Genomic DNA, 13,945 nt, shown 5'->3' with positions numbered 1-13,945 from the left:
TGGAAGGCACCGAAGGTAGTTCTTATGAATTATTCAGGCGAATGAACCCTCCCGAATTTGTCGGTGGTGCCGATCCACTCGTAGCTCTTGAATGGGTTAAATATTTGGAGGCTATATTTGACTATTTGAAGTTCACTGATCGAGATAGAGTGAGCTGTACTGTGTTTATGATAGTGAAAGCTGCCCGCATCTGGTGGGAAGCTACCAAAGTGACTGTCAATGTTCGCGAGTTAAAATGGGAAGAGTTCAAAGAGTTATTTTATGCCAAGTACTTTTCAAGAGAAGTTAAAGCAAAGAAGGTCAAATAATTTCTTGAGTTGAGGCAAGATTCCTTGTCTGTTGCTGAATATACATTGAAATTTGAAGAAGGATGCATGTTTGTTCCGTTTATTGCTGAAAATGATAAAGACAAAGGAGAACACTTCCTTCGTGGGTGGAAACCGAAAATTCGAAGGGATATTCATATGGCCAAGGTGATCACTTATCAAGACATCATTGAAAGAGCCTTACTTTCCGAGCATGATGAACAAGAAATTGAAAAGGAGCGGCAATTAAGAAGGCAAGCTTTCCAAGCGAGAGGGCAAGGGGCAAGTACTAGTACTCGAGGTGGTCACAAAGGAAAAGGTAAAATGTAACATCGCAATAAACCTTCTGCGCCTTCTTCAGAGATGGAGCGACCATTATGTCCTAAATGTGGCAAGCCACATAAAGGTGAGTGTCTAGTGGGAAGTGGCTGATGTTATAGATGTAAAGAAATGGGGCATACAACACAGAAGTGTCCTCTCTCCTCTGATAAAAGAAAAGTTCAAGGAAGAATCTTTACGATGACAAAAGAAGGAGCCCATCCTGATTCTTCAGTCATATCAGGTAACATTCTAATATCTGGCAAGGAAGCACTTACGTTGATTGATACTGTTGCGACTCATTCCTTTATCTCTGAAGTATTTATGCACTCTTTATCTCGAGAACCTACTGTCATGTCGTTACATTTTAATATTATGTTGCCCTCTGGTGACGAAATTTGTCCCACAAATATCCTTAAGGCATGTCCGGTACAGATGGGTACAAGATTGTTGTATGCTGATTTCATTGTGATTTCGATGGTTGCTTTTGATGTTATATTGGGTATGGACTGGTTATCTGCTTATCGTGCAGTAATTGATTGTCTGGGAAAGACCGTGAAGTTTTTAATTGATGACCATGAGAAAAATGAAATTGTTGGTCTAGGCTCATCGATTAGTACTCCCGTTATTTCGTGCTTGCAATCTACTAAATTGTTGAATAAGGGATGTACTAATTTTTTGGCCTTAGTATCGAATGTAAATAGGGACAGTAATGTGCAATTATAGAATATTAAAGTGGTCCAGGAATATTCTGATGTATTTGCTGATGATGTGCCTGGGTTACCTCCTGATCGAGAGGTAGAATTTGTTATTGAATTGAGTCCAGGTACAGCCCCAAACTCTAAAGCTCCATACAGAATGGCTCCAACTGAGATGAAGGAATTGAAGAATCAATTGCAGGAGTTATTAGATAAAGGTTTTATCCGTCCTAGTTCCTCGCCATGGGGAGCTACAGTTTTGTTCGTGAAAAAAAAAGATGGATCGTTAAGGTTATGCATTGATTATCGTGAACTCAATAAGGTAACTATTAAAAATAAATATCCTTTACCTCGAATAGATGATCTGTTTGATCAATTGAAAGGAGCCACTGTGTTTTCAAAAATCGATCTTCGATCCGGATATCATCAATTGAAGATAAGAACGGATGACATACCCAAGACTGCTTTTAGAACGAGGTATGGTCATTATGAATTTTTGGTCATGTCGTTTGGATTAACTAATGCTCCTTCAGTTTTCATGGATTTGATGAATTGTGTCTTTAAGCCGTATTTGGATACTTTTGTCATTGTTTTATTGATGACATTCTGATATACTCAAAGACACGAGAACTTCATAGGGAGCATTTGAGGATCGTATTACAGATATTGAGGGATAAGCAATTGCATGCCAAGTTAAAGAAATGTGAGTTCTAGTTAGAGCAAGTGGCGTTTTTGGGCCATATTGTGTCAAAAGAAGGAATAGCAGTCGATCCATCCAAGATTGAATCTATTAAGCAATGGTCCATTCCAAAGACAGTTTCAGAGGTACGGAGTTTTCTTGGTTTGGCAGGGTATTACAGACGATTCATAGTAGACTTCTCGAAAATTGCATTGCCATTGACAATCTTGACATGAAACGCTATCAAATTTGAATGGACCATAGAATGCCAACAAGCATTCCAAACTCTGAAAGATAAGTTAACCTCTGCCCCTGTATTATTACTTCCTTGTGGTACTGAGGATTTTGTTGTGTATACAGATGCTTCAAAGCAGGGGTTAGGTGTTGTGTTGATGCAACGTGGGAAAGTGATTGCTTATGCTTCTCGTCAGCTAAAAGAATACGAGAAGAATTATCCCACGCATGATTTGGAGTTGGCAGCTGTAGTATTCGCCTTGAAGATATGGCGGCATTATTTATATGGTGAGAAGTGTCAAATTTTTACATATCATAAAAGTTTGAGTTATCTGTTTTCGCAGAAAGAATTGAATATGAGGCAGCGGAAGTGGTTGGAACTGGTAAAAGACTATGATTGCACCATTAGCTATCATCCTCGAAAAGCTAATGTCGTTGTAGATGCTTTAAGACGTAAATCCAGTTATTTATTGGGTTCCATGATTCAGAAACATTTATTACTCGATTTGCAAAGGATCAAAATAACTCTGGTATCTCCAGGTACAGTAGATCAGTTATCTGCACTAGTTCTTTGCTCTACTTTGATCGATCGTATTCTAAAGGAGCAACAATTGGATATTCAGTTATTAGAGTTGAAGAATAAAAATGATTTAACAGGAGTTTCTGAATTTGGTTTGAATCGTGATGGTTTATTGACCTTTCGAAGTAGAATTTGTATTCCTAGGGGTGATGACATTCGGAAAGATATACTTATTGAAGCTCATACATCGCCATATTCAGTTCATCCTGGCAGTACCAAAATGTATCATGATCTTCGACGTCTTTATTGGTGGCCAGGTATGAAGAAAGATATCATGTTATTTATTTCTGAATGTCTAACATGTCAGCAGGTTAAGATTGAACATCAAAGGCCTGCTGGAACTTTGCAATCTCTCCCAATACCTCAGTGGAAATGGGAGCATATCACCATGGACTTTGTAACAGGACTTCCAGGAACACCAAAGGGTTACAACTCCATCTGGGTGATTGTTGATAGGTTAACTAAGTCGGCTCATTTTCTTCCGGTCAAAACGACGTTTACAATGAACCAGCATGCTGAAGTTTATGTAGCTGAGATTGTAAGACTTCATGGAATCTCTGTATCAATTGTATCTGATCGTGACCCGAGGTTTACTTTTGAATTCTGGAAAAGTTTGCATAGAGCCTTGGGCACCAAGTTGGCTTTTAGCACAACATATCATCCTCAGAGTGATGGGCAGTCAGATAGGGTGATTCAAATTCTTGAAGATATGTTACGAGCCTGCACGATTGATTTCACGAGAAGTTGTGATTCTAAGTTGCCTTTGGTGGAATTCACGTATAATAACAGCTACCAGTCTTCAATCGGCATGGCACCCTACGAGACTTTATATGGAAGAAAGTGCCGATCTCCATTGTACTGGGAAGAGGTAGGTGAAAGGAAGATGTTGGGCCCAGAATTGGTTCAACAAACATCAGATGTTGTGGCATTGATCCAAGAAAGAATGAAGATCGCTCAGTCTAGACAAAAAAGTTACGCTGATGTACGACGACGGCCATTGGCATTCGAGGTTGGTGATCATGTGTTTATTAAAATAGCTCCTCTCAAGGGAGTTATGCGATTTGGCAAGAAAGGTAAACTAAGTCCTCGATACATTGGGCCGTTTGAAATTCTTGACAAGATTGGAGACCGAGCCTATCGTCTTGCATTGCCACCAGACTTGGATCGAATGCACAATTTCTTTCATGTGTCTATGCTACGCAAATATCTTCCCAATCCATCTCATGTTCTTCGACATGAATCATTAGATCTTTTACCTAACCTAAGCTACAAAGAAGTACCGGTTCTAATTCTTGATCGCAAGATAAAAGTATTAAGAAACAAAGAGATTGGTATAGTAAAATTTTTATGGCGGAATCATATGATTGAAGAGGCGACTTGGGAACCGGAGGAAGAAATGAAACATCGTTATCCCAATTTATTCCACGGTAAGCAAATTTCGTGGACAAAATTTTTATAAGGAGGGGAGATTGTAATAGCCCAACCTTTTATCATGTTAATCCTTATGGTTTATTATTGTTATGATCATTTTTTATGCTTTACTGGTTGAGATTATGCTGAATGGTTACTGGTTATGGATATCTTTATTGAAATGGTTATTGTTTTGGAATTATGTTCATAGTGGGTGATGATTATGGAAATGAATGGGTAGAATAAAAAGTTGATCTTGAGCCAAATAGGAAATGGAAGTGCATAAATGGTATGAAAAATGTGGCAGTAGTTGTGGTTTTTAGCATAATGTCTTGTATATTAACCCAATTCATGTGAGGCCACTTCCATTAGAAAGATAAGATTTAAGGCTATAACTTTCTTATTTTGAGTTTTGTTCAAATCCTTAGGGAAGACGAGCCAAAAGCGGCCCGAAGTATGTTATGTGTTTCGTTGTTCCTGCACTGACACATGTTGGGAGAATGGGCATAACTTTTTACTCAGACCTCCAAATGACCTGAAATTTGGGGAGATTAAAGAAAACACATAGGGATAAAACTTTCTTGTTGACCACTTTTGCTAATTCGGAATTTAAAAATGAGTTTTTGGCAGAATATAACGCGCATATGCGCCAGAACTCGCGCATATGCGCCCGGTGGGCAGTACAGGCCGCGCATGTGCTCCCAGAAAGTCGCGCATATGCGCCCAGCAGTCTGTATAAAAAATAAAAACACGTTTTTAGGCAATAAAAGGTTTATATATTGCCTTGGATAGGGCTTATTCTTATTTCCACTTCTCCTTGATCGATCAAACCCTTCCTCACTCAAGTTTCTTCCCTTCAATTCTTCACTCCAAATTTAAGGATCATAGCATATTTCTTAATTGTTCCTACCTAAATCTTCAAACTTCAAGGTAAGAACATACTATTCTTGGAGTTTATAAGGGTTTGGAGTATTGAGGGTTAAGTTGGGTCCATGATTCATTGGATTATTGGAGATGATTTATGATTGTGATTGTGATTATTGTTGTAGGATTCATTCAAGCTCATCATAGCCATCATAGTGATTGTGGAGTGTAAGTAGAGGCTTTTCCTTCTAATGCTCACATGATATATATGTATATAAGCCATGTTTATTGATGTCTAGCTCCTTCCATTGTTAAATTATTAATGTATGTATTGTTATTTGTTCATTGAGCGAAGAATATCATTGAATTCATTGATAAGGAGCTAGTACTCTATTGTTGCTTACCAAGTGATTGTTAAAATGTCCCAATGAAGTTTCCTATGATTAAAGTCGAGGAATGATAGTAATTCATGCATGTCATTGGCCAATCACATGATTATGAAGTATCTCTCACAGCTTTGATATTTATATCAAAGAAATAATTGCCGCAGGTCACAGGTCACAGAACTGTCATTTCCTTCCTTTAACTCATGATATGATAGCCTTTACATTGATTTGAGATTTATGATTCATTCTTTATTGCCATTGCCATAGCCATGTTTTAATCCAAAGCTATGTATATGTAATTGCTATGTACAGTTTCTTACTTACTGAGTTTTATTCTCATTCCAGTTAATGTCATGTGATGCGGGTGATAAAAAAGACTGAAATGGATTGTTCGAGGTGGGAGAAGTCATATAAGATGACAGAGGAAAGACTTTTGGTTTTGTCATTTTGAATTGTGGTGAAGTGAACATATGTAAAGTTTTAAAATGTTATGTAGTTTAGCAAATGAATGAATGGAAAGGTTCGTCTTGGCTTGTGGTTATGTGCTGGATGATATTTTGTTAACGATCATATATATATATATATATATATATATATATATATATATATATATATATATATGTATGTATATATATATTAGTATGGATTATGCTTATGATGTAAAGGATATATTGTTGTTTCCCTTTTAAATGCTAAGGCTTCCGCATATGTTAATTAGTTAATTTAAATGTCATGGGAGTGGGGTGTTTCAAATACCACCTTAGGTAAATCAGCGATCGAGACCCAATTCTAGAGAAGATTCTCGAGGCACCACAAGCGGGAGGAGAAATCTGGAGCCCGAAAGAAAAAAAAACTTCACCCCAGCCTTGGGGTTAATAAAAATGATCTCTAAAGGTTCTACCGGTTGTGATTCTAATCAGGCACGAAAGGCGCGGGGAAAGAGAGATTGCATGGAAGTTGAAGGAGTAAGAAGGAAAATGATTTGGTTATGATTAATAATGTGTTTATGTCATTTATTATGTTGTTATTTGGTTCATTATGTTTCACGTGTTGATTGAAGTATCGATAGTGAGATTGAATTTGTTTTATATATTGTCCATGGTGTATTGAGAATGAATATATGTCTAAATAGTGATAGTAAGATGTGTAGGTAAAATAGTATAATGAAAGTTGGCATGGAACTGTAGGAAATCAGATGAAAATATGAAAGTTCTTACGTGTTTTAGCATAATGATTTGGATATGGATCCAAATTGTGTGAGGTTACAACCATTAGAAAGCTAAGATATAAGGTTACAACTTTAATGTTTCGGGTTTTGTCCAAATCATTGTGGAAGACAAGACAAAAGCGCCCCAAAGTCTCAACCCAGTATTCGGACGGTTGGACTGTAAGTTGGCATGTTCTTGAAGTAATACATGAGTAATATTATGTATTTCAAATGCTTCCCATTGATTATTGCTATATGTCCATTGTTAGAATGTTTATTGATGAAAACATATCACCATATTCCATTGTTATGTATTAATATGAAAGACATTAATGAATATTGAAGATGGGTGCTATATTATGAATATGAACATGAAAGAAAAGGAAAATGACTGATTTTATAATGATATATAAGTTTGTTGACATCATGTGTGGTTTTAAGTCCACCAAACCTATTGGCCAATATATATTCATGGGGCATGGGGTTGTCAAAGGTGCTCCCTAATGTCCAACACAGTAGTAGCTATATAATAAAGCAAGTACAGTAGTACATGTCAACTAATGAGACTCAAGTACAAAAATGAACATGAATATATGCTATGGTATGACATGGTTTAAAGATTCATTGTTGATCACGACTTGATATGTATGTTCCTTCTACGCATATTGATACGTATAAGTGCCAACTTATTGAGTTTTATAAACTCACGTAGCTCATGTATTACAGGATCAGGTAATGAAGATACATAGGATGACGATTCGCCCATGGATGCTCGTGAAGTGCCTTACCTCAACAAGAACATAGACGTCTTATCGTATAGGTTCTGCATATTTATTATAGTGGATTTTATGTCGGGGTTTGATACACGTTTCACGAAGTTTATGACTATATGTATAACGATACGATGTATGTTTGGGTATGAAAATATGATTCTACATATGCATAGATGTTATTGCTTGAGTTTGGCTTTTACAAAATGTAAGGACATCATGCCAAAAAATTTATAGACCGTCAAATTGATATCTCTTGTTTGAATTAATTCATAATATAGTTATATCATTCAAACCCTATTTTGACTATGAGTATAAATATCATTAATCTTGTCAAGTACAGAGAAGAAGGGTGTCACAGCAAGGGTATCAGTTGGAGCCGATTTAGACAGCTCTCTTTGGTTTTGCGGGTCATGCTGTATATCCCGGAGGGGAGATTATTTTTGGAAACTTAATTTCGTAGTTTGACAAATTGAGCATGAAAAGATTGAACAACTGATCAAAAATACTGAAAGTAACTTAACTAAAAATTTGTAAACTGATAGTTTCCCGAACTTGAAGATTAATGCATGTATAATCAAAGGCAACTGAACTAAGCTATCTGAACTGTGTAGTCAACTGGATAATCAGTTACACGTAAATTAGTTAATCCTATCGGCTATGTCAACTGATAAATCAGTTTGACACGTCATCAGTTAAGGAACATAGCTATCAACCGAAAATTGTACAAGAGCAGACTGCAACGTATAGTGGGAACGCCGCATTTCATAAAAGCTACAGTGTACGATTGTCAGAATAATGTTGACATGGCTATACAACGGATATAAAGATTAAAGATGCATTCATTGTTAAAGTTTGAAGCAAAGCATATAAATAGTCGAGAAGATCAGCTGAAGCAGAATAATCAAATTACGAAGTTGTCAAAGTTTTCAAGCAATACGTCAAGAACTCTGCGCATATTCTTCCGAGTTCAAAAGATCACGTTTAGTATACACATTCATAGCTTTCAGGCTATACCTTGAGCTTAAAGCACAAACACTCATTGTTGTATTATTCGATCTTGTAGAGATCAGTTGTGCTTAGAAGTTACACATCAGTTGAGTATTGATAAATTGTATTGATACTAAGAGTTTCGGTCTTGACAGTGTTAAGTCCAAACTGAAGGGGTTTGTACAAATATTTGTATAGATCAAAGTCTTTTAGTGAATATCCTATCTTCGAGATAGAAAAGGTGTGATGTAGGAGTGTTTGAAATCTCCGAACATGTACAAATCTTGTATTTTTCCTTATCAGTTTTATTCTATATGTCCTTCAGTTATTTCCGCACTTTTATTAAGTTAACTGATTGAAATTGACAACAAGATTCTTGAATTCAGTTTATCATTAAATTGATTCATTATTCAAAAAAATTGTGAAAATTGTCAAGTGTTTATTCAATCCCCCCTTCTAAACACTTTTTTCACTCCCAACCGATCCTAACAAGTGGTATCATAGCGGTTGAATCTTGCTCCTGAATATTTCTATCTTTACATCTGAATACCATGTCTTCCTTCAATAATTTCAATGTTCTCAAGAGAATATTTTGATGATTGGAAGATAAGAATGTAAGCTCATCTAGCTGCACAAGATGATGATATGTGGTACATCATAACTGACAGAACAATGAAAATACTAAAAGAAAATACAGCAGTTGCCATAACTGATGGTGCTCCTCATCGCATCAAGAAACCACGTGAATAATGGACATCTGAAGATAAGAAGAAAGCCAATTTGGATAATGTGGCTAAAGATATGTTGTATAAAACCTTGGATAAGGTTACATTCAGTAAGATCAAGCTTTGAAAAACAACAAAAAAAATCTGGGAGAAATTAATTCAGTTGTGCGAGGGCAATGAACAGACTAAAGAAAACAAACTCTCAGTTGTTATTCAGAAATTCAAAAAAAATTAAAATAAAGATTGGAGAATCTATGAACGAATATGATGTGAGAGTCAGTAGCATCATAAATGAATTGAATGTACTTGGAAAAGTGTATTCAAACAAAGAAGTCGCGCTCAAGGTGGTCTGAGGTCTTCCCAAGGAGTGGGATATTAAGACCATGGCTATGAGAGAATCAAAGGACCTGAATATTGTCGAACTACACGATTTATTTGCTGATATAAAAATCTATGAGTTTGAGTTGCAAACAAGAGAAGGAGAACCTTCTACACCAGCAGCTACAACCGCTCTTAGTGCTCATAAACTGGAACCAACTGTTTTAGCTGAGAAAACTACAGACCAGTTAACTAATGACGCAATGTTATTATTTGTGAAGAAGTTTGAAAAAGTTCATGAGGAGAAATCAAGGTTCTTACCAACGAAACTATTAGAAGAGCAATTCCAAGGTAGAACCAAATTCTTGTTTCAACTGTGGAAAGCAAGGCCATTTCATTGTTGACTGTCCAAAACCAAAGAAGGACATCAGACATTCAATTGATAAATGCGAGAAATCAGTTGAATACAAGAGAAGAGACATGAATGATAAAAGATCATTCAAGAAGAAACATGAAGTACTACTAGCTGAAGATAGAAAATCTAAATGGACAGAGACTGCCAGTGAAAGTCATATTCAAAAAGCTCAGTCAGCTCTAGTGATGATGAATAAGAAGTTAAATGCTTAATGGAAAATGAGGCAGGACTGGAGTCTACAAGTGAACATGTATTTGACTTCAGCTCTATAGATTTTACATGAGAATAATTCATTGACAATTTGCATGACATGGTAAAAGAGTATCAAAAACTTGCTCGTTCATTTTAAAAAAACCAAAGCTGAGCAAACTGGTCTCATAGACAATAAAACTGAAACTGATTAGCCAGTTGAATTTTTGAGTCTAAAAAAGGAGATTGCAAAGCAAAAAGCTGACATGATCGAGAGCCAATCCTTTATTCATCAGTTGAAAAACAAAATTTTAAAACAAATTGATCTGATTCAAGCTTGGAATAAGCCATTAGTCACTCTGACTGAAATGCAGAGTTTGCAAAAATCAGTTACTGATAGAACTGGTTTAGGCTTCAATAGCATTGAAGAAACCTCTGTAAGTGGTACAATGCCCAAGTTGAATGAGCACAAAGGAAAGTACATTACTTTTGTGAAATCAACTATGGCACATGAAATATTTCAACCAAGTTAACATATTGTTCAACCGATTGAAAATATGAACAAAGCTAAAGGGTTTGGAACTGGTTATAGACCAAAGAGCTCATCTGATTCAAAGAGCTGGTCACCTAAATGGTTCAGCTACAAGAATCAAATTTTAAGGATATTTATTACAAGTATTACAACTGTAAGCCAGTTCAAGAGAGATATCGAGTAAACAAGAAGTTGAAAAAGGTTAACAATCATACTATTTCATCCACGCATCACACGCCTAAAACACACAAGCCGAGAAAAATAATTTGGAAACACAGCAACTAGTAAGTTAGTTAGACTGATAAAGTCTGGGTTCCTAAAGGACTAATCAATTTAGGACCCAAATAAATGTCGGTACCAAGATTATATATTTGTATGATTGTAGGTGACAAGTACAACAAAATAATCAATTTGGTACTTGGATAGTGGATGCTTGTGACATATGATAGGGGATGCAAATTTGCTATCCTAACTGATCAAATACACTGGTCCAAATAGCAGTTTTGGAGACAAATCTAAAAATAAAACTGCGGGTAAAGGTAAGCTTATCCACGGTAACATTATTATTAAATATATCTTACTAGTTGATAATTTAAAGTATAACTTGAGTAGCATCAGTCAGTTATGCAACAATAATTTTCAGTCCAGTTCAACAGACATACGTGCACAGTTAATAATTCAATTGATGAGATCATTATGACTGGCAATCGTTTTGGTAACACATATAAAGTCAGTTGGACTAATCAACCTAATGCACTAGTTTGTTTTATAGCTTCAAAATCTTCTAAAAACTGGTTGTGGCATAAAAGGTTGAACCACTTAAACTTTAAGTCTATTGCTCATCTAAGTGACCATGATCTTGTAACTGGTCTGCCTAAAATAGATTTTTCTAAAGTCAAAATTTATTCAGCATGTCAGTTTGTTAAACAAGTAAGATCTTCATTCAAAAACAAGGGCAGTAGATCTTCCTCTAGATGCTTAGAACTATTGCATATGGATCTCTTTGGTCCTAGACCGATCATGAGTTTAGGGGGAATGAAATACACCTTGGTAGTCGGTGATGATTTTTCAAGATTTACATGGGTTATATTTCTTAAATCAAAATACCAATCTTCTACACAACTGATTAAACTTTTCAAAAGATTATTAAATGAAAAATCAGTTATAATTGACATAATAAGATCTGATCGAGGAACTGGATATATCAATCAAAACCTTTCTTAATTTTTAGGAAATACTGGAATTAATCATGAGCTCTCAGCAGCTAGAACTCCTCATCAAAATGATGTAGCTGAGATGAGAAATCAAACTCTTAAAGAAGCTGCTAGAATATTGCTTGCTGATTCCGGTGTTTCTCAAATATTTTGGGCAGAAGCAGTAAACACTGCATCTTACACTCAGAACAGATCAGTGAATAATAAAAATAATTTGAAAACACCGTATAAGATCTGGCATGGACATAGAAGTATGGTGTCCTATTTCAAAATATTCGACTGCAGATGTTATATTCACGAAAATGGCAAAAATCATTTGAAAGCATTTGATGCAAAATCTGCATAAGGAATATTTTTGGGTTATTCATCAGTTAGTGAAGCTTATAGAGTATTTAACAAATGCACTTTGAATGTAGAAGAGTCAATTCATGTTGTATTGATGAATCTGTACTAACTGATAAGCCAACTGATCTGGTTGATCGATTTACAGATATAATTTTGGAGGATGATAGTGAAGAAGAAGTTCATATCAATCGAAATCTCCTTCAAACACCAGAACCAGAAATACTGGATGAATCAGTTGAACAAGAAAATGTCCCTAATAGTCAGTTGATGGAACAAAATGATGAAAATCAAATACCAACTGAGGCAGCAGTAACTGAAACTGAAAAGAACATTCAGTTACCAACTAGAACAGTTGCTGACATCGATCTAACCAATCCTGAATACAGATCGAAGAAATCACATCCACCAAAATTGGTGATAGTAATCCATCTGATGTGGTAAGAACTCGGAATCAAATGATTAATTTATTTATTCATCCATCTTTTTTTTCCCAACTGTAACCAAAGAAAACTGACGAAACACTTGCTAATCCTAATTGTATTTGGTCAAATTCTCAACCATCACCATGACCGTGAGGTAAGTGGTCATTTTGGACCAACAAGAACATCATCTAAGGTACTTGAATGTGGCTTTTATTGGCCAACCCTCTTTAAATATGCTCGTTCTTATGTGCTATCTTGTGATAAATGCCAGCGGACAGGTAACATCTCTAAGCATCATGAAATGCCATTAAATAATATCATTGAGTGTGAGGTTTTGATGTGTGGGGGATAGACTTCATAGGACTGTTTCCCAGTTCGTTCACGAAAAAATAAATTTTGGTTGTGGTTGATTATGTGTCTAAGTAGATAGAGACAGAAGCATATGTCACTAATGATGCTCAAGTGGTCCTGAAATTTTTAAAGAAAAATGCTTTTAATAGATTTGGAACACCAAGAACAATAATTAGTGATGGTGGCACCCAAACAAATTATTTGAAAAACTTTTGAGCAAATACAGTGTCACACATAAGATCTCTACCCCCTATCACCCCCAGACGAGTGGTCAAGTGGAAGTGTCTAACCAAGAGATCAAGCGGATTTTGGAAAAAGTGGTAGATGTCAGTCGGAAAGATTGGTCTGTGAGGTTAGATGATGCTCTTTGGGTATATAAGACTGCTTTTAAAACACCTATATGCACTACATCATATAGGCTACTGTTTGGTAAAGCATGTCATTTACCTGTAGAGTTGGAGCATCGGGCATACTGGGAAACAAAAGCAATAAACTTTAACTTTATTAATGCAGGTGAATGACGTCTGCTTCAACTAGATCATACAAGGAGAAGACAAAGATGGCTCATGACAGGCGAATCATCGAAAAGGAATTCAAGGAAGGCGAAAATGTCCTACTCTACAACTCCCGGTTGCGATTGTTTCCCAGAAAATTGAAGTCACGATGGTCTGGTCCATTCGTGATTTCTAAAGTTTACCCATCGGGAGCTGTGGAACTACAAGATGGAAAGAATGGGACATTTACGGTCAATGTCCAGCGACTGAAGCACTACATGGGTGGCACAATTGAGCCACAACTTGGAATCACCCGGTTCTAGGACAATCTGAACTGACTCTCTCAACTATAAATTGAGAACTACCTCTTTTGCCTACTTAATTCAATTTTACGATTTTAGCTATTTATTTATTCTACTTAATTGTTTTTTTTTTAAAAAAAATTGGGGGTCAGCGCACGAGTCTGCCCAGGCTAGCATTTATGTCTGCCCGAGCGTGG

General features: G+C 36.1%; 1 protein-coding gene across 1 annotated transcript; it reads left to right on the top strand.

The window, feature by feature from the left end:
* Positions 1-374: 374 nt before the first annotated feature.
* On the top strand, positions 375-4,470 carry LOC140830083 (uncharacterized). Its single transcript, XM_073193365.1, has 7 exons — positions 375-624; positions 943-1,247; positions 1,368-1,643; positions 2,375-2,522; positions 2,959-3,071; positions 3,125-4,241; positions 4,436-4,470. The coding sequence occupies exons 1-7, from the start codon at positions 375-377 to the stop codon at positions 4,468-4,470; spliced, it is 2,244 nt and encodes a 747-aa protein (XP_073049466.1).
* Positions 4,471-13,945: the final 9,475 nt, after the last annotated feature.

The sequence above is a fragment of the Primulina eburnea genome, chromosome 4, assembly GCF_022965805.1.
Source record: "Primulina eburnea isolate SZY01 chromosome 4, ASM2296580v1, whole genome shotgun sequence".
Lineage (NCBI taxonomy): Eukaryota > Viridiplantae > Streptophyta > Magnoliopsida > Lamiales > Gesneriaceae > Primulina > Primulina eburnea.
This window is presented reverse-complemented; position numbering and strand designations above follow the sequence as displayed.

Excerpts from the sequence above, each read along its gene's own strand:
- LOC140830083 (XM_073193365.1), top strand. The coding sequence starts at position 375 with ATGTTTGTTCCGTTTATTGCTGAAAATGATAAAGACAAAGGAGAACAC. Across the intron at positions 625-942 it reads AGGTGGTCACAAAGGAAAAG|TATTTATGCACTCTTTATCT; the intron begins GTAAAATGTAAC and ends TTATCTCTGAAG. Across the intron at positions 2,523-2,958 it reads ATGGCGGCATTATTTATATG|GGGTGATGACATTCGGAAAG; the intron begins GTGAGAAGTGTC and ends TTGTATTCCTAG.